Raw genomic sequence first — 25,212 nt, 5'->3', positions numbered from 1 at the left:
TTAGATGTGGATGAGTGTGATGGGAACCATCGGTGCCAACATGGATGCCAGAACGTCCTGGGGGGCTATCGCTGCGGATGCCCCCACGGCTACGTCCAGCACTACCAGTGGAACCAATGTGTGGGTAAGTGGGTCACTGGGATGCCCTGAGACCCACCTGAGGAGCAATGGCCTCTCCCCCATTCCCTGAACAGAGGCCAATGCTGGGGTGCTAGTTACTTCCCCCTGGAGCATCAGAGTTACATAGTTACTTGTAACAAGTTACCCTCTTCTTGGCTGCTAGGGCATAATTTGAAAAGTCATACTGATAAGTGTTAACAGAATTCAAAAACCTAACCATGTGAGTCTGGAAAATCAGTGTGCAAAGGGATCTTGTAGCACCTTTGGAAGAAAGTGGTTGGTAGCATGAGCTTTTGTAGACTTGAGCCTACTTCCACAGGTGCACGGGTCAACTTTAAAGGTTATGGCATGCCTTTTAATCACTTTAGAAATAGCATGGGAAATTTTTACTTTTTAATTGTAACTAGGAAACTGCTACTTTTACATGTACCCAGAAAAACTAGTTAGTTTGGAAAGTATCCAGGAATGTGTTAATTTTGCAAATAACTAGAAAGCATTTTATTTTTACAAAAGTTACTTTTTGCACCAGCCAAGTTACTTAGTTTCCACTGACCATGTTACTTGCAATGTTTTGCATGGTCTCCCCTTCCTCGTGTATTACTGTGATGAATGGGACAACGCACCTCCCCTGCACACGACAACCTTAAGAGCAACAGGGAATCCTGGCTATCTCCCCCGTTGTTTTTCCTCTTTCCACCGTCTCCCTCCTCTCCTCAGCCTCAGAGCAGTTTTGCAAAGCAGTGAAGTAAAATGCGCACACATAAACACACACACACACACACACACATAGAGCACTGCAGGCCCAACTTTAAGAAGCAGAAGGGTAAAAATTACAATGAGAAGTCTAGCAACCGAGAAAGTATTGGATTAAAAAAGAAACTCTGTCTTGCTGGTAGGACCAGAAAACTCAGGAAATAAGGAGGGGACCCCAAAGCGTCCCTGGATTTCCAGTGCAATGTGGAGAGATGGGGGGGGCGGTGTTACACACACAGAGAGAGACCCACTTCTCACCCCATTCATTTCCTTTTGGCCGCAGATGAGAATGAGTGCTCCAGCTCCTCGACCTGCGGCTCGGCCTCTTGCTACAACACTTTGGGGAGCTTCAAGTGCATCTGTCCGTCCGGCTTCGACTTCGACCAGGCCTTTGGGGGCTGCCAGGACGTGAACGAATGTGCGGCGGGTGGCAGCCCTTGCAGCTATGGCTGCTCCAACACAGAGGGCGGTTACCTGTGCGGCTGCCCCAGCGGGTATTTCCGGGCAGGGCAGGGGTAAGGACGCTTATTTTATCCACCTATTTATTTCATGTATATCCCACCCACCCCTTTCTTTCTCTGTGGCACCCAAGGCAGCTTCCAGGTTAGGTCAAAGCAGAATATAGTTGAAACAGGCTAGTGACCTTTTGAGGAACATTGATGGTGCGAGTTAGAGCGCAGAGTTCAGGTCGAGGGAAGTTGCCTTCCCATCATCAGACCTCCTTTGGAGGACTCCTGTGTCCAGTTCTGGGTATCATAGTTCAAGATGGATATTGACAAGCTGAAATGTTTTCCAGAGGAGAGCAGTCAAATGTATAAGATGGAACTACAGGCTACTTCAGTTACAAGAACTCTTGCAGTGTCCTATTGACAGTCAAAGGCTTGGGTAAATAAGAAGAGAAGCTGGAGGCCAAGCAACCCTTTTGTGGGAGGGAGTCCCATAGCCTAAGAGCAGACACCAAGAAGGCCCTGTCTCCTGTCATCAACACTGTCTCCAACCCTTAAGCATATTGGAAGTGGGTCTAGGTCAGCCTGCTCATCCGAGAAATCAGCGCCAGATGCTGCATAGGAGAGACTCCCAGTGCTTGGGAGCAACCACCAAAAAGGCCTCCCTGTCTCTTGCATCTTCCTCAACTGAGCCTCTGAAGGTGGTAGGACCAAGAAAAAGCCATCTCTTGAGGATGTTAAGGCTCCCAAACGCACAAATAGAAAGAAAGGGTCTTTCAAAGAGTTTGGACTCTAGTTGTCCAGGTTGCTGCTGTTGTTCTGTTTATTTATATCCTGCCTTTTTCCCCATTTGGGACTGAAGGTGTTTTACAACATATTTACAAAACATAGTTTGAATTGTTCCCAGAAATGAGGACCACTAGCTAGTGAAGCTGTTCCAACAAGCTTTGTGTCGGCCTCATTCCCTCTCCCCAAACACCCCTTTGTCCTTATCCATGGAGCCACAAAGGATGGGAAGACAGGTGCAGGCAAGCCCATTCCTTCCTTTGTGTTCCACCTGCACAGGCACTGTGTCTCAGGCCTAGGATTTGGCAAGGAGGCTTACCTGCCAGCCCCGCCGGAGGAGGAAGAGGAGAACCTGTTGTCACCCGAGGCTTGCTACGAGTGCAAGATCAATGGCTATCCGAAGAGAGGGCGCCATCGGCGCAGCATCAATGGCACCAGCAAACACCAGGTGCATTGGGGGGGATGGAAAGGGGAGCCAGGCCAGCCCTTTCCAAATGCTCTGCCCTAAGGTAGGGTCCTGCTTGTGACGTACTTGAGGATCCCTACGTGTTGCTTTGGGATCCTCAAATACGTTACAAGCAGACTGAAGAAGAATCTCATTTGGAGGGGGAAGACTTCTTATTTGGGGAGGAAATGCTCTCCTTTTGCCCCACATCCCTGAGAAAATACATTTTCCAAGAGCTCCCCTGCCTGACCTCTCTCTTCCCTTCTCTTCTCCCGCAGCATGAGCCAGCGGTCAGCCTGGCCAGCATTGACGTGGATGCACCACTGGCCATGACTCTGAATCTTTCCAGCCTGGGCCCCAAGGAGCACCTACTGGAACTACTTCCTGCCCTGACTCCTCTGGAGAACCGCGTCCGCTACATCATTGCTCAGGGGAACCAGGGCGGCCACTTCCACATCCACCAGAGAGAGGGCCTCAGCTACCTCCATGTGGCCCGCAAGCAGGCCCTCCCAGGCACCTACCGCCTGGAGATTGTCAGCGTGCCACTCTTCCGCAAGCGGGAAATGCAGAAACTGGAGGCTCTCAAGGAGATCGACTACCTTGCTGGGGAGCTTGGCCGGGGGCTCAAGATGAGGCTGCAGCTGCACCTCTTTTAGACCCAACCCACGGGGACACCAGCGGAAACAGACCCTTTGGCTGCGCTTCAACTCACCTCTCCTGCGCCATGCCCCATGCCATGAAAGGCAGCACTTCCACCAGCGGCATTACCTTCTGGGGGTCTCAGAACAACCGCCCTGGAAATGTACCCTTCTCCAAACCCCATGTTTTCTTTTTCAGGCTTCCAGCCTTTCCTCACACACTGTGGGGGTTGGCTCTCAGTGTGAGACTCTCAGAAAGGTCCGAGGAAGCAGTCCTCAGGCGAAGGCATCAGTGCAACATCTGTACTCTTCAGCCGGTAGCTTCTGTGCTCCAGCCCCTTCCCCTCGTTCCGTCAGTCTGAAATCTTAGTAAGTCCTCTGCTTTGACCAGGTAGCCCTTGATCTCTTCCCTCATCTGAAGGGGGAAAGGCAGCTTTCATTCTCTCATACGTCCATTTGATCCTGCATTTAAGGGGATCGCAGGGGGGCGAACAGCCAAACCAAGCCAACCGTGCTGGATTATTAATCTGATCTGATCCAGTCTCTGCAGAAGGACATGGGAACAGCACCAAAGTCCAGCTTCCACAACTACCACCAGCCCAAAAAACAGAGGATCTGGGCTTCTGTTTCCAAAATGCCTTGCTCTGTCCTCTCACTCATTCTAGAGTTGTGTGTCACTAAATGGGAAGTGATTGATGAGGGACACATGTCATGCTGAAGTAGAACCTCAGGGCAAGAAGATGCATTTTGCCGTTCTCTGTCCCCTTTATGTTTTCCTCTGCTTTACAGTGGACTATTCTAGCCTGGTCTGGACTCTCAGAGCTCCACAAAACCTCTTCCAGAGCCGTTAAGATGCATCCTTGGTGGAACAGCATGCCTTTGGAGCACACTAGAGTTAACTGAACAGCAGCAAAGTGCATTGTGGAGCATGTGGTTATTTCTCCAGGAAGGCTTTAATTCTCCTTTGGGTTTGGGGCAGGGGCAGGAGCCTCAGAGGAAGGGGAGGACAAAGCCTATCTGAAGAAATCTTGCCAAGAAAACCCCACAATAGGTTTGCCTTGGGTCTCCTTAAGTGAGAAATTACTTGGAAGGCACACAGCAGCATGTTCCCTCAGTACCATATGCCTATATATATTGAATAGTGGGTTCCTCCTTGGGCCAGAGTTCCCCTTCTCCTAAGTCATCTTTTCTGTGCCTCAGCAAGGCAATGGCCTCTCTTTCTCCAAATGTTCGGGCATCTTCCTTTCTGACGCATCCTTCCTTCCCCTCATTTGAGTGGCTGCTGGGTGGGTTTTTCTAAGGTCCAAAACACACTGCAGAAACAATCCAGTTTGACACCGCTTTAACTGCCCTGGGTTAATGCTAGGGAATCCTGGGAACCATAGTTTTGTGAGACATTTAGCCGCCTCTCTCGGAGAGCTCTGGCACCACAATAAACTACAATTCCTAGGATTCCCTGGCACAGAGCCAGGGAAGTTAAAGTGGCCTCAAATTGGATTATTTCTGCTGTGTGTCCTGGACCTAAGAGAGACAGCACAATTGTTGTTTGCTCTCTTTTCCTTTTTAATTTTTGGGCATGGTAGCAGTGAAGCTGCCCTAGTGAGACTTCTGTTTTTTAACCTTTGGGTGCTTTTTGTATCGTTGTTGATTATACTTTTTTTGTATTTGTTTTAAAGAGCCTGAAACACTGAATCTTCTCCCAGTGTGAATTTTGAGAAAGCAAACATTTTGGGATTGGGACCTAAACCTCCCTCCTGCTCTCAGGTACTAACCATTTCCATCTGACTTTGTCTCTGCAAACATTTCAGGGTCTCTGCATTGCATATTTTGGGGCGGGGGGGGGGGAGCGTCTCACATCCCAGTCAATGCCAGCCAGCGTTTCAAACTGGGGGTCTCCATTTCCAGCTGCCTCCAGGCCTGAGGGAATTTACACATTTGGCAAACACCTGGAACTAGCTGGGCAACCTCTCTCTGGAGTGTGGAAGGGCCGCAATGGCTACTTCTTTCAGCCGTGCAGGAAAATACCTGACTAAGGCACTCTTGAAAAACACTCATTCAGCCTCTGCTTAAAGATCTCCAAGGCAATCTGTTCAACTGTTGAACAGCTTTTACATGCAATAAGTTTTTTCCAAAAGTTTAGGTAGCATCTCTTTCCTTGTCACTTGAACCCAGTGGTTCATGTTCTAGTCTGTGGAGCTGCAGAAAACACGCTCCCTCATCTTCTTCTCCATGGCCTCCATTCCAATGGCTCTATCCTATCAATTCTCAGTCTTCTCTTCTCCAAGCTAAACACACCCAGCTCCCCCAGTCATTTCTGGGCCTTGGGTCATCTTATAGCAATAGCAAGTCCATTTCTATACCGCTTATCAGTGCACTTAATCCCTCCATCTTGGTCAGCCACTCTGCTTCCGTTCTGCTCCATTCCATACCTGCTCCGTTTTGTTTTCCGAAAGGTCTTGGGACGTTTCTTTGGGCTGCTGAAAAACAGGGATGGGGAAGCCCAGGCCCTGAGGCTGCGCCTGGCCCTCCTGGTGCCCCGCTTCCCCAGGCACTTCCCTGGCTTCTCTCTGGGCTCTTTCCATTCTAACTCTTAAACCTGTGAGAGGTTTGAGCTAAAATGCATGTCATATGGGGGGGGGGGGGGCATGCCCCTTTATTTGCTAAGGCCCTGCCCAGGAAGACGTGTCCCTTGGGTGGCATGGAGATTTCCCATCCTTTCTCAAAAACTTGAAGCCTCCGGCACCAGAGAAGGGGGCAGGCGCTAGGCTGGCGCGACAGACCTCACAATACCCTCGCCAGCTTGGCTTTTGTCGTCGTCGTTGTTGTGGTTGCTGTTCCCCTAACTTGTCCTTTGGGGTTTTGCCAAACGGTGCTCCCCCTCCCTTTATTATTATTAATAATAATAATATTATTAATGACAATGGTAATAATCGCTTAGCCAAGGGGTGTGTCTGTGTGCAGGCAGGTGCGTGTGTGCATGTGTGGGTGAGCGTTTTTTGTGTGGGTGTGGAGTTGTTGCGGCCTCCTCCCAGCCCAGTCTGTGGGTCATTTCCCCCGTGGGCCAGTGGTCAGTTTGCGGGAGGGCCGGCCGCACACATGGCACTGAGACCGGGAACCGCTGCTCTTCACCTGTTTTGTTTTTGTACCAGGAGCAGCAGCGGCGGCGGCAATAAAGTTATTTTGGGTTAAATTTGTTGCAGCCTTTTCCTTTTTGTCTGTTTCCAGTTGGCCTCAACAGAGCATTGTTGCTGGCTTGGGGGGGATTTTGGGAGCAACAGGCCAAAGGAAGGAGCATTTCCTTGCAGGCGGACTTGCTGCCGCCTTTCTTCCCTGGACCAGGGCCAAAGGGATGTGTCCAGAGCCAGTGGTTAGTCAGGAGGCAGGTCCACTCTGGCTCTTAAAGGGAGTATATACAAGGGGCTGAGCCCAATAACTAAATTAGTCCAGCGCTTGGGATAACGCTCTTCAAAGTTTGGTCTAAACCCTGAGACAGATTCTACTTGATTCATATCCTGCCTTTCCCCAAAATGGGGTTCAAAGCATCTTACGGTTCATAGCCTCTGATAACATGGAAGCCAATAGGCACCATTGACTACTAAACACCCCAGCAAGCTTTTTGCTCAAGATGCTTTCTTATTTATTGGCAGCATCCAAAAAGGAACACCTGGGGAAAGGATCAGGGGTTTCCACCTCCAAACACTGGCCCCGACTCCTTACTCCAGCACATCGGACTTCTCTTTCCCCGCTGTTTACGCATTGGTTCCTATGCACACATGCACACCACCAGCACCACACCTGCAGCAACACAACACCCTTCCCTTGACCCACCCTCCAGCCCCTGACCGACACATCACAAAAGACTTGGGGGGGGGGGCACACCAGACGCAAAGGGGAAGGGAAATGCCTCCACTTAGACCCACTGAAATGATGGGATTTGTTAGCCACCACTATGCAAGTCCCATTGAGTCAGATGGGTCTGTTGTGGTCAGGATTAAACAAATTGGACTGATCTCCCTCCCACCGCTTCCTTGTCTAAAAACATATATCCCCACATAGAAAAGAGCCAATATGAGAATAGGACGATCCCAGGGTTTCTGCCCCTTGACCACTCCCTCCACAGCGCCGTCTTGGCAGGGTCGGCTGGCGTCCAGAGTCAGACAAGGGCATAGTCGAACTGCCCCCTCTCCAGGCCTTCCTTGTGGTCAGTCCAGGACGATGCGGGCATCTGGCTGTACGGATCCAGGAGGATGCGGAAGCAGCGCACCATCAGGATCACCAGGAAGATCAGGAGGAAGATGACAAAGGCAAAGACAGTCTTCTGCTCCACATCCATGCCAAGGAGGGCCCCGGGTCCAGGGTCCATCTGGCCTGGAGACAGCAGTTCGTAGTCCAGAGTAGACGCATCCTCCATGGCACCGGAGCACCGCAATTGCAGAGGAATGGCCCAATGCCTCACAGCGCCTGCATCCTTCGCCGATGAGGCTGCGCTGGAAACGCGGCTTTTCCTGGTAAGGCTCCTTGCAACCCAAATATTTATTTGGTGGTGGTTGGTGCTGGTGGTGAAGAAAAGCTAGCTACGTGCCACAGTTTCCTGGAAAACATAAAGGTATGGCAGGTCATGGTCAGGAAATGTTTCCTTTTATAATGCCTTGGGAGAACCCAGACACATAGTTTAAGAACCAGCCTATTGAATATTTCAGGGTGTTGCACAGGTTCGAAGTGCCTCTTGAAACATTGCACCGCGTGGTGATTCCTAATCATATTTGTAGTTTTAGATTTAAAAAATAAATAAATGGTAAATGATTGAAATGTAATAAGCAGCATGATAAGCCGCCCGTTTAAAAAACTGAGAACCAGCAAGTGCTTAAAAGTAGTGAACAAAAAGCAAAGCATTTGTTTGAGAAAATAACTTGAGCTCTGGTTGGCAGCCCTGGAAAGTGTGCCATGGGGACACTGGGTCCGTAGTTGTAAGAATGGTGCTTTGCTTGCCTACTTGGCTTTGCCCTTGCCCCGCTTTCCCACCCAACTCATGTACTTCTTGGGATGCAGACCATAGGAAGTTCTCCCAAATCAGAATTTGGCTTCTAGCCCTGCAAAGCTTCTGTGCCCAGGTTGAAGGGTGCTTCCTTTCTTTTGCCAGCTTCTGTTGGCCACAGCTGACTGTCACCCAAGCCAACAAACGCACTTTGCTTAGCATTTTTGCAAGCTGGTCAGCACTAGAAGCACACCCAAACACAAACATTTCCCGAACCGAATTGGTGCAGCAACCAAGGCTTCTCTATCTGCTCCTTGGAACCCAAACTAGTATAGCCAGAGAGTGAGCAGGTTTTTTACATGACTTCCCTGACTTTCTCACCTTATGAAATGGGAACCACTTCTGTTCCTTCTTGTGTCCCTTCAGGTTGTTTCTGATTCAGTGTGGCCTCCCAAGGTTTTATTGGCAAGACTTTTTTTCAGAGGAGGTTTGCCAGGTTTGTCTTTGCCTTGCAGCCTAGATCCATGTCTTCTCCTTCCTGAGACAAAACATTTTGGGAAACCCAGGGCTCCCTTTGAGCTCAAGAATGAAGAGCCCCAGCCTCCAAGGTACATCCAGTTTACAAATCCTGGTCCCTGTTGCTCAATTGCTGGGTTTCCAAGAACATGGCTGTCCCAGCTTCTAAGGGGACTGAGCCAGAGACTTTTGCAATAAAGGAAAGAGCCTCTTGCTCTCCATCCCTCCTTGCTGTTCCCCAAAAGGTTTGCTCATGGCTCAGTCATGGCCATAGCAACTCCGAAGAAAGAGCTGGAAGACCGGGAATGGCACGGAAAGCGATGTAACCGACTGTGGCACAAGAGGGATGGCTGAAGAAGACAAGACCTCTGAGCATGTGAAGCCTGCCTTCTTCTGGCACAGGAGGGGATGGGAACTGTGTGGACTGTTGGACTACAACTCCCAGCAGTAAGGAATGCTAGGCATCCCAGTCCCACAACGTCTGGAGAGTGTTCCCAACCCACAAGATAAGTTTATGGCTACTCGGCTACTCAGGTAACGTGCAAAAATGTTGGTGCTAGCAGAAGTGTCAGGAGATTTGGGAAAGGGCTGAGGAAGAAGAAGGGCATTGCACCCTCCGAGGCTGGACCCATTGCCCCAGCGGAACCACTGACCCTCTGGACCAAGCGGCCTGGCACTCCTGGCTCCTGCCAACCCGGCCTCCCTGGTCTACTGCCAGTTTGCAGGGGATTGTTCTGTGGCTCCTTCCCAGGCCAGGTGCCCTCCAAATCCCACCCGGCTGTTTTCCAGAAGGTCCCTTCTCCTGTTAATCTATAACCTTTGGAGGCTGCTGCCCATCCCTCCAGATTATGGGATTTACGTCTTCCTTTCAATTCACTGCAGCGGCGGATTGAAAGATGGGGGTGGAAAGCGCCAGATGGGTGTGCGCAGAAAGTTGTGCAAAAGCCGTGCAAAAGAGCCAGGGAGGGAAAAGCAAAGCACACAGCCCTGGACTATATGGACTCTATGGCCCTTGGGAATCTCTTCCACTTTTTTAGTTCTGTGACATTCACCCTCCCTTCCAATTTTTTCCATAGATTTTGGAGATCCAAGTTTCTTTATTCTGATGTGTACCTTTATTCTTTTCCCAAGCTTTGCTTTGCGGATATCGGGGACAGAAACCAAAGCTCGGAAAAGTTCTCTTTGCTGGACTGCAGCATCCTTCAGGGAGGATGGATGGCACTGTTTGGGGGATTCTGGGAGTTGCAGTCCAGAAAAGGAACGTTTCTAAGTTCAAGATGGTGGGTTGTTGCTTTCCCTATGTTGCAAAGAGGACTCAGCCCACCTGTCCAGCTGCAAGGTTTTCACATCTTCCCTCCTTTTAGGTTCTTCTTTCCAGTGACGAGCCTACTCCTTGTAAATGGGATGAAACAAAGGTCCCTGGGACATACGCAGAGTGCCTTCCCTACAGGGCTGTGTGATCCCCCCAGTCAGCCTTTGGAGCTCTCAAATGGCATGCTTTACATGGGGAGAGGCAAGGTAATGCTTGGGATCACTTTTGTAGGGAAGAAGGAGCCTTTTGCACATGCCCAGAGGTTGGGAGTCATTTTGGCGGCAAAGCCATCAAAGACACAGGTGGTTTGAGGAGTGTCTAAGGGAAAAGGAGTGACCCAAAGGCAGGACAGGGGCCTCTCACGCTTTGTCCAGAGAGACTGACCGATGGAGCAGAGTGACCCAGAAGATGGTTCCTGCTGCATTCAAGGGCTTTAATTTAAGGCATTTACACTTTGGACACCTTTTTCACAGGCATACACACACACACACACACACACACACACCATTAAACTACACACAATCTCAGCCTCGCCTTCCCCAGCCTCAGACATTTCCAAAACACAAACCCTCCGACCCAAACGGCCGCTTGCGTTCGTTGAGCCCAGCCAAGTCCTGCCAGCCTCTGAGGCCAAAACAAAACAAAATGGGGTAGCTTTTCTTTTTCAGAAATTAATTTCGATTCAGAACTGACCATCTGGATTTCAGCTCCCATCACCTCTGCCTTGTGGGCGATGGGACCTGTCATCCAGGAGCGAGGCCAAGATTCGGGGAGGCATGGCGTGTCTTGGGGAGCTGTTGGTGAAACTCTTCTCTCTCTCTCTCTCTCTCTGACTCAGGAGCACACACCCCCTTCCTAAACTTCTGGAAGACGAAGCAACGACTTACCTGTGAAGCGGTGCTGCCCTAGTCCTCTGGTCCTCATCCGAGCCGCCGGCCGCGCCTGTTCCCCAGGGAAGAAGGGGAGGAAGAGGAGGCAGCAATAGCGATGGAGAGGCTGGGAGAAAGTGGTCCTTGGCAGACACCCCCAGACAACCGGTTCCTATGGAGACAGAGCATCAATTGCACCAGCAAAAGGTGAGGATGAAGGAAGCAGCGCAAGCAGAGCGGGAAGGAAGGGGGGATGGCGCCCACCAGGCCCAGGCCATTGCCCACCCTTCGCCCTTCGCCAATTGGAGGGAAGCGCCATCTGTCCATGCTCAGAGGCGGGGGGCTCCTAATGAGATGGAGCCAAACCGGGGGGACCCTCCCAGGCAGGGATCTCAGATTAATCATCTCCAATCCGATTTCGTGGAAAGTTCAAGATTTATTCCCTTTCGCTGCTGCCTGTTCCATCGCCAACTTTGTGCCTCCTGCTCAATTGGGGATAATGGGCGCCAGCGATCGGAAGGAGACCATTAATTGAGGACGATTTCATTTATCTTCCTGGATTTAAGCCTCCCAGGGAAATATATATATATCTATTAGTCCACACTTGTAAATGTACCAGCCCCTCCTTCCTGAGCCTCCTAATCTCCCTTCCGATGCCATGGACTTAGTCACCCTGAGGCTCCAGTCAGGGGATGATGAGAACTGCAGTCCAAGGCATCTGGGAGACGCTAGGTTGTGGGAAGTTGATACAGACCACCCAGAGTTAGGATCCCCCTCATCCCCAGCCTTACCTGGAAGCGCTGGGCAGAAAACCTGAGAGTATGTCAGGGTCTCCCCCAGTGCAGGTTCCCTCTGCCATGAGTTTCTATCATTTTAGGCTGGTTATATTTCAGATGGAGTGTCAGTCCTTCCTTTAACAGATAAAGTAGGATTCCAGTCCTCAAGGTTTTGGCTTGGATGGGGCTGGACTAAGCCGAACCAAACCAATTTCCATCCAGCCTTTGGAGGGGAGCAGGCGGACCCATGTGCTGAGAGGGACATAAGCCGATTAAAGGCCTTTTGCAAAGAACACAGGGCAGGTTTGCCCTTCCAGCCACTGGGTCAGGATGGACCCACCTTTGGGAGGGAAGGAGAGGCACCGTTCCCAGACTTGGGGGGCTGGCAGCAGGGACGTAGCCAAGGGGGGGGTTCTTGGGGTCCGGACCACCCCCCCTTCCATTAGAAAAATAAATGGTGTGTGCTGCTGTGCTGCCACACCCAACCCTATTATAATGGTGGCACCTAGTCTGGACCCCCCCCCCTTCCTAAAATCCTAGCTACATCCCTGCTGGCGGTGGTTTGGGGACTTTGGGGTCCCAAAGGTTGGGGGGAAGCTACCTTAAACGTTTAGGGCTGGGGTTCTTTGTGTGACTCTGTTTGGCATCATCACCACTTTCTCCAATGTTGTGCCAGGAGATACCCAGCGCCTCCTTTTCACCATCATCCCACAAAACACACCCAGAGTCCAGCTCTCCGGAAGAGAACTAAAAACCCCAAGATTGCATCAGGAGCCTGCTCTTTACCATAAATACAAAAATGTGGATACCTCTATTATTTTTATTGCCGTTATTATTATTATTACTGTTATTCTTAGACCTTTTCCTTCTAATCTCCTGCTATAATCGCAAGGTATCCCTTGGTTTTTCCAGGCGTGAAGTGGGTTTGTGTGTGTCTGCAGATGCTGCCATCTGTTGCATAGCCTTCCTCGCTTTTTTAGGCATGATCATTTCCTAATATTTCTCGTAGAGATATATGAAGAAACCAGAGTCACGAACAGCCGCGCCAGTGAGGATGGTAGCTATGGTGATGGTGGGAGCGTATGATCTCCTTGTTTCCCCCAAATTTACATTATTAATTTTGCAAGACCTGTATTATTCTCAAGTCTGCAGGGACTGTTTCCTTCAACTTGTGCTGCTGCTTAGCAAAAACCGATCTTGACTTGCAGGTCTCCCATTTCCATACTGCGCTTTCCTTCCCAAAAGCTAATAATTGGTTTTGCCTTATTTCTTTGCTTCCAACTTCACTTAGGTAGGGCAGCAATCGTAATAAACATTTTAATTTGTACAGTCAATATATTACATTTATCTTTTTAAACCCATCCAGTATACTCCAGATAAAAATGCCTTTAAATATTTAGGGTTTGAGAGGTTCTTTGCAGGGGGCATTTTTACACCAGCCTTGCAAAGTAGGCCCATGTTGTAAATGGAGGGCTGCTGTGTCCACACTGCAGAATTAATGCGGTTTGACACCGCTTTGATTGTCTATGGAATGCTGGGATTTGTAGTTTGTTATGGCCTCTGAGTCCCAGGGGTGTCAATGCAACTTCCTCCCAGGTAAGAATGCACAAAAGAAATAGCAATTTAAGGAGATTTCCTGCTTTTCAACCAAGACTTTTGGCTGCATCTCACAAGAGCTAAGCTCCGGACTGGTTTTTATTTGCAAAGCACCAATTTCTGGATTCTGATATTTAAGTTGGGAGGAAAAATGACCTTTTAATGGGTCGGTCTGAAACGGTTTTAATTCTGTCTGTAGTTTCCCTGCATTTTAACCATCGTTTTCCGTGTGGTTTCCCCCCCTTCTTCAGAGGCGTTAGGGTGCTTTTATCTGCAGTTATTAGAACTCATGAAAAATGCCTGATATGCAAATAAAATAACCTTCATAAAAATGTGGAAATAATATTTTGTATTGTCCATACTTTTTTGTCTGATTTATTTTTTTTTAAATGAAAGAAATAAAATTTGGGTTTTTAAATTTTTTTTTACAAGTTTTCAAAAGTTTTTTTTTAAAAAAAGTTAAATAATTTGTGTGACAAAAAGCAAAGGTGAATGGCCTTTTCTGGAAGCCCCCTTTTTCAGACTGTTTATATATCTCCTGAACAGAATTAATTCCCCCCCCCCCCTCTTTGCAATACTACTCCTATTAGGAATCACTACTCATTTTGGAGGCTGTGGTGTGGCAATGCAGCCACACGAGGGCGCGCGAGAGTAGTGCTGAGGCCCCTTCGTTGCTTGTGGAGAGTAACAGGAGCTCCATAGGCGAGCCATAAAGAGGGGAATGTGCTCCATAGAGAGTGGAATGTGCCCAAATGCGGCCACAGGAGGGCGCCCGAGAGCAGGGAAGGGGGCGCTTTGGCTTGAGATCCACGTTCCAGAGCGCCCCTTTCGGTCACCAGAGGGCGCTCCAGCATTGCTTTTGGACTACAATTCCCATAATCACCCAGGAAAACATGGCCACCACCCCTGAGGGCTAGAGGATTGTGGGAATTTTGTTCCGAAACGTTTGAGGGGCTGGCTTCAGGCGTCCCCCCGCCTTATGCATTCTCTAGGCACAGCATGTGGGGGGGGGGGGGTTGGAGGACATTTCCCATCATCCTCACAAGGCACAGCATGTGAGGGGGTCTTGGAGGACACTTCCCATCATCCTCACAAGGCACAGCATGTAGGGGGGTCTTGGAGGACACTTCCCATCATCCTCACAAAGCACAGCATGTGGGGGGGTCTTGGAGGACACTTCCCATCCTCACAAGGCACTGCATGTAGGGGGGGGGTCTTGGAGGACACTTCCCATCATCCTCACAAGGCACAGCATGGGGGGGTCTTGGAGGACAGTTCCCATCATCATCCTCACAAGGTACAGGATGTGGGGGGGTCTTGGAGGACAGTTCCCATCATCCTCACAAGGCACAGCATGTGGGGACAGGATGATGGGAAGTACTGTACTGTATAGTCCAACTGCTTTAAGGGCTCTAGGGCTGAGGATGGTTGAGTGGGAGTCTCCCCCGCACTTTCTGTGCCTCCTGGGGATGATGGGGAGTACTCTCCAGTCCAACACCCCAAACATTGACTTTCCCGAAGGGCTAGTCTGAGAGGTGTTACAAGGCCCCTTTGCAGGAAAATATAAAGAATTGGTCATTTGGGAGCCGAAAAATGCTGAGGAGGCTGTAGTGTGCAAATACAGCCACCGGAGGGCGCCCGAGAGCCAAGAATGAAGCCTTTCGTTGCTTTTGGGGAGAGACAGAAAAGAACGCCCCTTTCCCGCCACCAGAGGGCGCAAGTCCATAGGGACCATAATAGCATTACTTGCTCGCGGGCGCCCTCCTGTGGCAGCAGGGACGCATAGAGTATTTCCCTCTAACCCGCGAATTCCTTCCCCTGGCATTCCCATTGAAGCGCCCTCTGGTGGCTGAAAGAGAGCATTGCCTCCTGTCTCTCCGAATCCTCCAAAGCTCCCCCTTCCTTCCACTCGGGCGCCCTCCGGTGGCTGCAATTGCACATCTAGTGACCAGGTGTCATAGCCACAGAGGACAAGGCACTGCGAAATGTAGGACATTACAAAATCAAACCTAAAAACATTGATATAAATGCAAAGTTATTCTTCAGAGAATGCTACCATGGAAGGGAGTGGGGCATATATACTGTTAGTTGTTATTATTATTATTATATCAGCAACAGTGAGGTGTGGAGGGACAGACTGACAGTGAGGTCTGGAGATTGCACTGTCACACTGTCATAACATTGAGGTCCAGACTGACAACCAGTTCCAGAGGTTGCACTGGTGTGGCGCTGCGACATCAAGGTCCGGTGGGATTGAATGACAGTGAAGTCCAATGGGCCACACTGTTACAGTGCTATGACAGCAAGGTGCAGAGGGGAGCACTAGTATGGCACCGCAACAGCATGGTCCAGAGGGCTGACCAACAGCAAGGTGTCTCTATTGCAGTGCCACTGTGTTGTGGTGTCCTCAGTGCAGTGTCACCGCTGTTGGACACCACAACACAGTGCAACTGCAGTAATAATGCCACAAGAGAGTGAAACTGCAGTAGGGAGACCACAATGGAGCAGCACATGAGGCTCAAGCTGAGAGGCTGATCCCAATGGCCTTTCCTGCCCACACACACTTACAACAACAGATCCAAAAAGGTGGCATCCAAAGCAGCAGGCATTCCAGATAGGAAAAATAATTGTTTTATTATCATCGCCATTTTTACAACACAATTAATGGATATTATCCTAGTTTTCATGGGAACTAGGCAGCACCTAGAACCGAGTGCCAGGGAGGGAACCCTGTCCATAGATGAAGGGGAGCAGAAGGTGCCCCAGACCACTGAGGGGGTGAGGCCACCCTTGGCCTTTCAGGGCCACCAACTCCGCAGGGCCACAAAAACAGTCCAGAGCGCACCGATTTGAGCAACTGGTCTGAAGAAGGCATAGCTAAAGAACAATAGAGTGGAGCCACCACTGCCACAAAGACACGCAACTCTCCACATTTGTAATTTAATGCTAACAATAATAATATCAATTCCTGGGTCTGGAGACACCCTTCCTTTGCTTATATCCTGAAAGGATTCAGGAGTGTGACATGGATCTCCCCTGAAGAGCCAAAGAAGCCATTGAGAGGAGGGTCCCAATCCCGACTGAGGCATCTTCCATGGAGACAACGCTAGAATATTTATCAAAGGACTAGGAGAAACTTTGGGCTGCTTCTGCTGGTGTTGTAAGAGGTGAAGAGGAAGGAGGAGAAATGAGTTGGAGAGAAGGCATCTGAAGCCAAGCCAAGCCAGTGAGGATTCACTGAGACAAAAAGAGAAACAGGAGCCCTTAACAGCATCCTCCCGGCCGCCACTGCCCAGCCCTGGAGGACCCCTTCCTGGCATCTTTGGCACCTATCTTTCCTTTGATCGGCTTTCTCCTTTCCTTCTTTGCAGAACCACGGAGGAGGAAGGGACAAAGTAGAGTCCGCTGCCTGTAAAGTTCCTCCTGAGGCTCAGAGGCTGCCATAGACAGCCACCTTCTTCCCACAGACCAAGTCCGGCCGGTGGATGTCCCTCCACATCACCAGCATTTCGTAGGGAACGAAGCGGTGCACCAGGAGCAGCTCCTTGTAGTAGCAGGGGTCAAAGGGTTCCAGCTTGGAGGAGGGCACCCTCACGCCCACCGTCCTGATGCCCATGTGTGATGCAGGGGCCAGACCTGCCTTCTGGAGGCACATGCCCAGGTAGACGTCATCAATGGGGAAGAGCTCCAGGGCCAGGGACTCCTTGTAGATGGCACGGGAGGTGTAGCCGGACATGAGGAGGCCCCCTCCGCCACAGTACGGTGGGTAGGACTTGGATGCGGTGACCTGCTCCGGCACATAATACTTGCTCCACTTCTCACGGATGGGGCCCACATTGGTGATGAGCTGGCCCACGAAAAGGTGCTGGTCGCCGGCCCCCGGGACACTCAGCAGGTAGCGGACGATGTTGTCAGTGTTGGCGAAGACGTCATCGTCACCGTTGAAGATGAAGCGCACCCCTGGGCATCGGGCCTCCATCCAGGCGTGGAAGAGGGCCTGCTTGAGGGTCAGGTTGAAGAAGCTGTCCTGGAAGTCCCACTGCAGGATGTCGCGGTGCTCCTCCGTCTCCAGCCGTAAGAGGCGGTTCAGCTTGCGGGTCTCCCGGGGGCTGGAGGCGACGCCAGAGAGGAAGACCCTCCGGATGCGGACCCCCTCGAAGGTCCGCTCTTCTCCCCATGTCTTGCGGATGATTTCGCGGCGCTCGTAGTTCCCCGGTGAGGATTTGATGGCCAGGAGCAAGAAGACAAGGTGAGAAGAGTCGGGAGGGCCGCATTTCTCTGGGATGTCCAGGAGGAGCGGAAATGTCCGACAGTGTTTGTACCTCAAGAAGTCCTTGATGTGATCCGGGAGTTCGGCAAAGCCAGAGACGTTGCCCACTGATGCGTTTGCCCAACACTCGGCAATGGGTCTGGGGGTTCCCTTTGGGGTGGCTGGGATCAGAGCCAGGTTTTCTCTGGCTTCCTTTGGGATGTGGATATCCTGGGAATCATTGGTTTGGAGAAGAAAGAGGAAGCCGGTGAACCCAACCAGGCTCAGGATAATGGCTTCCACTTTGTAGATCCAGCCGCGGACCATTCTTCCCCCTGAAAGAGAAAGAGAGATGCGAGCGGATGAACAACACAGGATGACACACTCTTCTTGGTACAACTGGTGAAAAGGTTTTGTAAAAATAAAGAACAGTTAAAACCATATAACATGCAATAAAATCATGGTACAACCCTGTCAAAAGCTCATTCTGGCACATGAATTATAAGCCAAAGGCAGTGAAGTTGTGGGTTCCCTGGACCCAGCCCTGGTCAGCACTTTGCCCACCTCAGCTTTTTGGACCCACTGAGGTTTCTGAACAGTTTCCAAGGGCAGCCCCATGTGGAGTGTGTTACAGTCATCCTAATGTGCAGAAGTTTCACATCAGACAACTATGTCCAAACACTTCTAAACTTGTGAGATACCATCAGAATCCTGGCATTTCTGTCTCTTTTCTTTTTGAAAGGAAAAAACACACACAAAGCAGCCACAGAAACATACAAAGGAGGGTTAAAAGGAGGTGATGATGAACTCAAGGGAGACGTAGGGTCAGAGGCGCAACCAGTCCTGCCAATGTGTGAAGCCCTTGCAGATAACAATCTTTATGTAAGGAAGAAAGGGAATTTTATTTGCCAAGCGAGAGAGCAATAAAAGCAAAGGCAGCTGCCAGCTCTGCCCTCGGCGGCTTTTGGTTTAACAGTGTGCTCAGATTTGTTTTTGCTTTTCTTCCTGATACTGGTAGAACTGGGAGGTTATTCTGGGGCCTAAGATGTATAGTGAAATCAATGTACATCAAAGTCTGATTGACAGCAAATGACAAGAATGTGTGAAGAGCGGCATCCAGACCAGTGTCCTGGGTTCAAGGCACTCGGGCCGCAAAGGAGGGCCAGAAAGGAAGGCTGCACAGTTTGGGAAGAGGCGAGCAGAGGATGCAAGGCTTGGGACGGCCAGGATGATGGGCAGTGTAGTGAGTTTTGTCCCTCCTTGTTTGGGTCGGTGACGGAGGGCACACCCTGCCTTTCCAAGGGCAGGACAAAAGAGGCCTGAGAGCGAAGGGTGTTATGAAGGCCACACACTGGAAGAGCCAGTCTGGCAAGGAAGGAAAGTGGCAGCGTAGCTGAAGGGCAGACAGAGGAGAGTGAGGGCTTTTGGCTCCTTCGGGGTGTGAGTGCGAGGCTGAGAAGGCGTCCAGCCACGAAGAGGAAACACCTCGCCCTCGCATTTAATCCCCACAAAGTACAAAGCATGACACACATATTATTATGCATACTTGCAATTAGTTTCCTTCACAACCTACGTGGCTCTCCCCCCCCCCCATTTTGGCCTCAGACAACCACCCTGCAAGGTAGGCCAGGGGCTGTGAGAGTCACTAAGGGTAGAATTTCAATCACAGATGGTCCAAAAGTCCAGCCGGTAACACCTGAAAGCCTTTAGTGAAACGGGCTTCTTCCGCACTGCAGAAATAATATTCAACAATATCTCACTGATCCTTTCTGATCCTGAGACCCTCAGAGGGAATGTGACTCAAGGATTGCCCAAAACCCAACTGGGCTTTTCTTAAGGCAGAGTTTCTGAAAACCTTCCCATGATGGAAAACCTTCCCATGATGGAAAAACAAGGGAAGGGCTACAGAAAGGGAAGGACATATTGTGCGAGGATGCTTGCCAAAATTGCCTTGCCCCGAAAACATGTTCATGAGCCGCATGATTTATGCACCGTCCTACTTTTTCACAGTCTGGGATTTGAACTCTGGACTACATGAACCTTGGGAATGTGTGGCTTAAGGAATTCATAGCCATGTGGCATTAGATAATTCAGAGGAAGATGTGCAAATGAGTTCGGACTATACTGTGGCATGGTCGTTGTTGTTGTGTGCCTCCAAGTTGATTCCAACTTATGCCGATCCTAAAGTGAACCTATCATGGGGTTTTCTTGTTCAGAGGAGGCTTGCCTTTGCCCTCCTCTGAGGCTGATAGAGTGTGACTTATGGCCCAAGGTCTCCCAGTGCATTGCTATGGCTGACCAGGGGTACAAACCATGGTCTCCCAGAGTCCACTTATTTTATTATTTTCATATTAATAAACTGATTAACAGTCCCATGGTCCTGAGAGCCAAGAGGACCACGTCTCCCACCCTGGCGCTAGAATGTCCAGTGCTTTAACAGCCAAAGTGACCCCTGGGAAACGGTCAGGGATGAGTGTGCATCAAGGAGGCTCCGCAAAGTGTGCAAAGCGAGACAGAAGCTGTTCCAGATTCCGGGAATGAAGGGAGATTAATTTCAGCACCTTGGAGAGCACATTTCTCCCCTTCATTTTGCAAATAATAAAAAACCCCAAAATGATTAAACTTGCATAAAAAAGGAAGAGGAAATGGACAGTCCTGGCCAAAAGAGCTCCACATTCACTGTCGCAGAAGCTTAGATCTCAAGGGCCATCTATTCCAGCCCTTTGCCCTGAAGGAAGAGGCCATTTTAAGGACCCTGAGAGGCAGGCATCCAACCTCTAGGCTTCTGGGATGGCAAAAGAGTGGGCTTCTGAGCCCGGTATTCCCAGCACAGACTGGGCGCAACACTGGTTCAACAGCATAGCTTGCAAAGTCTAGCGATAGATGGGCCAAGTGCAGAGAGTCCCAATATCATTTTAATCTAAATGCGGACCCCTTTCTTTCCCTTAAGCCCCAGGTCTTTCCTGATCCTTATTGTGGAAACACTGATCTGGGGAGACTGGACTGGCTTCCCAAAACCAGCAGCCCTTGAGCAAACACCACTTGCATTCCCTAACGCTGTTTGAGTTGCTCTTAAGAGCAAGAAAAGCACACAGAGAGCCATTGTTAAGATTCGCCGGACGATTAAACAAACATTGCCTTCACACACCAAAAAAAACAGTTTAAAGGGGAAAGGGGAGTGTCATTTTTGGCTCCGCAAAGTCAGAGCGGCCAGAAAAGGTCTGCTCCAGTTCTGAACCCAGGGCCATTCCGCACCACAGAGTTATTGCGCTATGATCCCATTTCAACTACAGTCCGACATCTAGAAGGGTTCGCATTCAGATCTGATGGCAGAAGCTTTGCTGGTTGCATCTACATTGTAGAAATAATGCAGTTCGACACCACTTGTTGAATGCTGCAACTCCATCTTAGGGAACCCTGGGATTTGTAGTTTTGCAAGGTCTCTAGCCTTCTGTGCCAAAGAGAGCTGGTGTCTCACAAATATTATGTGTATTATTATTACACATCCCTAGCATTCCCTAAAATGGAGCAAAAGTGGTGCCAAGCTGCATTGTTTCTGTGTTGTTGATGTGCCCAGTGTTTTAATGTCCAGGTTTGTTGCTGTAACAGGGATTGGAGTTGGGGAAAGTGATCCCACATTAAATGGATTTAATGTGGAATTCTGGGATTTGTAGTTTGGCCAGGGACTTAGAATGGTCCTCCAGAAAGCTCTGGTCTTTGACCCACTGATTCCCTACGCAGCTCAGGGGCAAGTTTGAGTGACCGGATCGTCCGTCTCAATGGCAACATTTCATGTGGCTGACCATGCTAGATCTAGCCCTTGGATGAGAATATGGTGGCCTTCCAGACATGGTTGGGCTGCAAGTCCCATCATCCCCTAGCCAGTGGTCAGGAATGCTGGGAGCTGGAGCCCAACCACATAATAAAAAGAAAGAGAGAGAAAGGCCCTTAAGAGGTCATGAGAAATTGATTTTAAACTAACATAAATTAACAGATAGCCAAGGCCCAATGACTTGAATCCCATTTTGGGAGAAAGGTGGGATATAAATCCAATAAATAAATGCATCATCTGGCAAAACATATTGAAGTCCATCCATGGAAACTTCTTCTGCCAATGCATTTTCCTTGGTTAAGTCTCAAAGGAGCTGCACGATCCCTTGCTATTTCTTTCTATCCTGAAAAAGGCAAAGAATGGCAATGTTTGACTTGAATAGGATTTGATTTTGGTGGCAAAAGACCCTTCGCTCGGATTGTACGCAGCCCTTTAATTCTGATTTATAATTAGCCCCAGTGTTGTGGTTTTGTTTTGCTTTGTGTTGCCTCTTTTCCATGGCTAAAAACTTGGTCCAAACCCAGCTGAGAGCAAGAAGGATATCTTCTGATCCTCAGAAGAGAATGATGGCACTCGACTTAAAACATTAATCTTTGCAAACAGTAAGGAACCGGCACTGGAGAGAAAATGATCAGGTAATAATTACCACAAATGCCTAATGGATGCCAAAAAGCCAATGTGGAAAGAAAAGGATGATCAGTAAAAAGAAAACACCACCAATTTCATCCAAATCTAGATGCTGGGGAAGGTACTTTCTGTACTCCAACTCCCAGAGTGTGCTGTTTTCTTTCAAAAGAGCCATGCTTCCAATGTCTGATCCAGGCCCTGGCTATTGAAAAGCCCTGCCCTCTGGATCCCAGTTGTGTCTCCTTCTGATCAACGGGTCCCTCTTCTCTCAGGGATGGTGGGCTTGCTTTTCCACCAAGGAAAAGGCGGCCCATGCTTCGGAAAAGCCAATAAACCGGGGCCTTACCTGGGCGCCTGCTCCTCTGCAGTTGCCTCTCAGCTGTTTGCTGGCTGTGCTGCCTCCAGGCTCCCCTGCTCTTGACTGCTGCAGCCCCGCCTTGGAGCACACCTGAGGGCCATCTCGCCTGAGCAGGTAAGGGCAGGCCCAGCAAAGCAAGGCAGGGATTGGAGCAAAGGCAAGAGAGAAAAAGGAACCATGGAATGGCACCCCTCTGCTCCAAGCAGGCAGCCTTGGCAAGGGCAAAGTCGGCACCCTTCATCTCGCGCTCCAAAGGGACAACATTGAGGCACTAGAGCCCTTCTCTTTTGGGGATTGGACCATTTGGGAGTGTTAGCACTTTCTCTTTTAAGATGTGATAAAGGGATAGGAGAGACATGGTTGTCAAAAAGAAGATGGAGAGCGCTTGTTTCCTAATGCTCCCAGACTCAGGGGACAGTTTGCATTACAGAAAGACAGTGTAATGGTTCCATTTTAACTGGCAAAGTGGCATCCTATGAAATCCTGGGGTTAGAGAATTCGAAGCACCTCGTAAAACTATGCAGCCCTACTTTCCTTAGGAAGCAGCCACATGGTGGTTAAAGTGGAACCATGGCGCAATAATTGTCTAACATGAAAATGATCACAACCACATTAATAGAGGTCTTACCCACTTCTTTCCAAGGGTTGAAGCCGGGTACAGCATGGGTTAAAACACATAAAACCTAGAACGCAAACCAATGGATTCGAACTGCAAGGAGAGAGAGTCCACCCAAACATCAGGAAGAACTTTTTGGCTGAAAGAGCCCTTTGAGGGAGGAATGCGGACGGCTTCGGCGGGCGCGGGAGTCTCCATTTTTGGAGGTATTGAGAGTGCTTTAGTTGTGTATTTTTGTAGGATAAAGGGTCAGACTAGATTATCCTTAGAGTCCCTTCCAACTCTAATTTTTCGTCTTGCTCTCTGGTGCAAAGGCCGTTTTGTAGCCTCTCCTTTATCAACCCAACCGTCAAACTCCTGCGCCTTTTTTGGAGCTGCCTAAACAAAGGTATTTGTTATTACCAAAATATGCACTTCAGAATTTGTCTTATGACCAGCCTGGCTAAATCTGCATCGGTCTGATGCAACCCGTTCCTTCGATCGCACGAACGTTTTCAAATAATGCCTCCCGTGCATTTTGCTTTCTCTTTTTTTCCTTCTGAAAGTCATGCTGGAATAGGAGAGGTACAAATACGCACTTGGGATTAAATACATGCTTTGGAAACACAGAAGGGAGGAGCGGCATGACTGGTTAAAATTACAGATGTCAAGAACTGGACCAAAATTTATATTTACAGCTCGGCGAGCGGAAGGAAAAAGAACATTTATCGTGTGAGTAAGGAGGGTTGTTCTTTCCATGCGGAGTTCAACTCCTTACGAACTTCTTCAACTCGATGATTCATAAGCTTCAAGGAAAGGGGCTTTTTTGGTTTGCTTTGCTTTAAATCCTCTTTTCCAAAGATCAAAAATATGTGTTTCTCCATCCCTTTCCCTCAATCCAAAAATTAAACATCAAATGACAAAAAAAATTGGATGTTTTAATTTGGGAAATGGAACCAGTTGAATAAATGTCTCCTTCCAAGCTAACTGGGCTTGGGAAAAATTCCTTCCTTCCTCTCTCTCTCTCTCCCTCCCGCCCTCCCTTCCTCTCTTCCTTCCTTCCTTCCATCCATCTGACTGTACTTAGCGCTAGCATTCATGAGAGCCAGCAAGGCCTATTGGTGCAAGCATTGGACTGGGACTCTGGTGGGAGACCAGGGTTCAAATCCTCTCTGCTCAGCCCTGGAAACCCACAAAATGAACTCAGCCAAGTCACACTCTCTCAGCCTCAAGAGGAGCACTATGGCAAACCAGCCGTGACTTAACAAACCTGGTTTGAATGTTGGAGGATAAGTCTAGGAGATACCAGGGACCGGATATCCACTCGGCTATGGAAACCTCCACCGAAGGAATCTGGCCAAGAAAACCTATTTGTGTCATGGTTTGAGCATTAGGATGCCGACAAACTAGACAGCAGGGTTTGAATTGTCGTTCACACAAAGATCACGCAACGCAGGTATGATTTTCTGGTCTAGCCGGCCTCTTATCTGCAAGGAGCCTGTTTGGCTGGTTTGTCCCCTCCAGACGGACAAAAGGTCTCGTTTAACTGCGCTGGCTCAATGCTATGGCATTCTGGGAACTGAAGTTTGTGGTGGCCCCAGAGCAGAGCTCTGCTTCGCTCTGGGGCCACCACAAACTTCAGTTCCCAGAATGCCATAGCATTGAACCAGGGCAGTTAAACCAGTGTCAGTCCAGATCCGTGGCGGGTTGCAAGAAAACGCCAGGGAGGGCAAGGCAAGGTTGGCCTTGCTGGCATCTTTATTGGGCAAGTGTGATTTCAGAACAAATTTAACTGGCAATAAAGATTTAAAAGAGACTTGCTGGGATTTCTTTTTCCCAGGTATGGTGTGACTCTGTTATTTTAAATCACAGTTAACCTGGGGGAATCCGCTGCCACCAAAGGCTAAAACCCACCCCAAAATCTTGATTTAAAAAACGGAGAAGGCAGAAGAGGAGATACCAAAGATAAAAACGTAACTAGTAAATGTGAAGTCGAAGGCTTCCATGGACGGCATCCATATTTTTTGGTGGGTTTTTAGGGCTATGTGCCCATGTTCTAGAAGAGTTTCTTCCTGACGTTTCGCCAGCATCTGTGGCATTGGCATCTTCGGAGAATGCATTTGAAGACGCCAAAGCCACAGATGCTGGTAAAACGTCAGGAATAAACTCTTTTAGAGCACAGCCACATAGCCCCAAAACCTCACAAAAAGCTATGTAACTAGCAATTTTTTAAAAACCAGTTCATACACATACATATATCCCCTCCAACATCCACCAACCTCCATCTAAGCGGCGTCTTCCATATGTGTTGGATCACAA

The 25,212-nt window shown here is 49.4% G+C and overlaps 3 protein-coding genes across 4 annotated transcripts in view; 1 reads left to right on the top strand and 2 right to left on the bottom strand.

The window, feature by feature from the left end:
* Nucleotides 1-6,367, top strand: part of LOC149308238 (fibrillin-2-like) — a 70,850-nt gene extending 64,483 nt beyond the window's left edge. For both annotated transcript variants that reach the window (XM_089535369.1, XM_089535370.1), the window contains 4 exons: nt 5-124; nt 1,157-1,388; nt 2,385-2,553; nt 2,829-6,367. In XM_089535369.1, the coding sequence (XP_089391495.1) occupies nt 5-124; nt 1,157-1,388; nt 2,385-2,553; nt 2,829-3,206 (899 nt within the window). In that variant the 3' untranslated portion in view covers nt 3,207-6,367. The remainder of the gene's footprint in view (nt 1-4; nt 125-1,156; nt 1,389-2,384; nt 2,554-2,828) is intronic.
* A 288-nt stretch (nt 6,368-6,655) lies between these two features.
* LOC149308237 (cortexin-1-like) lies at nt 6,656-11,784 on the bottom strand. Its single transcript, XM_089535372.1, has 3 exons — nt 11,652-11,784; nt 10,879-11,032; nt 6,656-7,779 (listed from the first exon to the last, which is right to left on the bottom strand). The coding sequence occupies exon 3, from the start codon at nt 7,597-7,599 to the stop codon at nt 7,342-7,344; it is 258 nt and encodes an 85-aa protein (XP_089391498.1). The 5' UTR covers nt 7,600-7,779; nt 10,879-11,032; nt 11,652-11,784; the 3' UTR covers nt 6,656-7,341.
* Nucleotides 11,785-15,854: 4,070 nt separating this feature from the next.
* On the bottom strand, nt 15,855-22,345 carry B3GNT3 (UDP-GlcNAc:betaGal beta-1,3-N-acetylglucosaminyltransferase 3). Its single transcript, XM_089535371.1, has 2 exons — nt 22,287-22,345; nt 15,855-17,816 (listed from the first exon to the last, which is right to left on the bottom strand). The coding sequence occupies exon 2, from the start codon at nt 17,806-17,808 to the stop codon at nt 16,663-16,665; it is 1,146 nt and encodes a 381-aa protein (XP_089391497.1). The 5' UTR covers nt 17,809-17,816; nt 22,287-22,345; the 3' UTR covers nt 15,855-16,662.
* Between the last annotated feature and the right edge of the window lie 2,867 nt (nt 22,346-25,212).

The sequence above is a fragment of the Sceloporus occidentalis genome, unplaced genomic scaffold (genome assembly GCF_023333645.1).
Source record: "Sceloporus occidentalis isolate IW3139 unplaced genomic scaffold, rSceOcc1.0.p SCAF_8, whole genome shotgun sequence".
NCBI lineage: Eukaryota > Metazoa > Chordata > Lepidosauria > Squamata > Phrynosomatidae > Sceloporus > Sceloporus occidentalis.
Note: the sequence above shows the minus strand (reverse complement) of the source record. Positions and strands in the feature narration are given on the sequence as shown.

What these genes read in the sequence shown, in the direction of transcription:
- LOC149308237 (XM_089535372.1), bottom strand. Translation starts at nt 7,599, where the DNA reads ATGGAGGATGCGTCTACTCTGGACTACGAACTGCTGTCTCCAGGCCAG.
- B3GNT3 (XM_089535371.1), bottom strand. Translation starts at nt 17,808, where the DNA reads ATGGTCCGCGGCTGGATCTACAAAGTGGAAGCCATTATCCTGAGCCTG.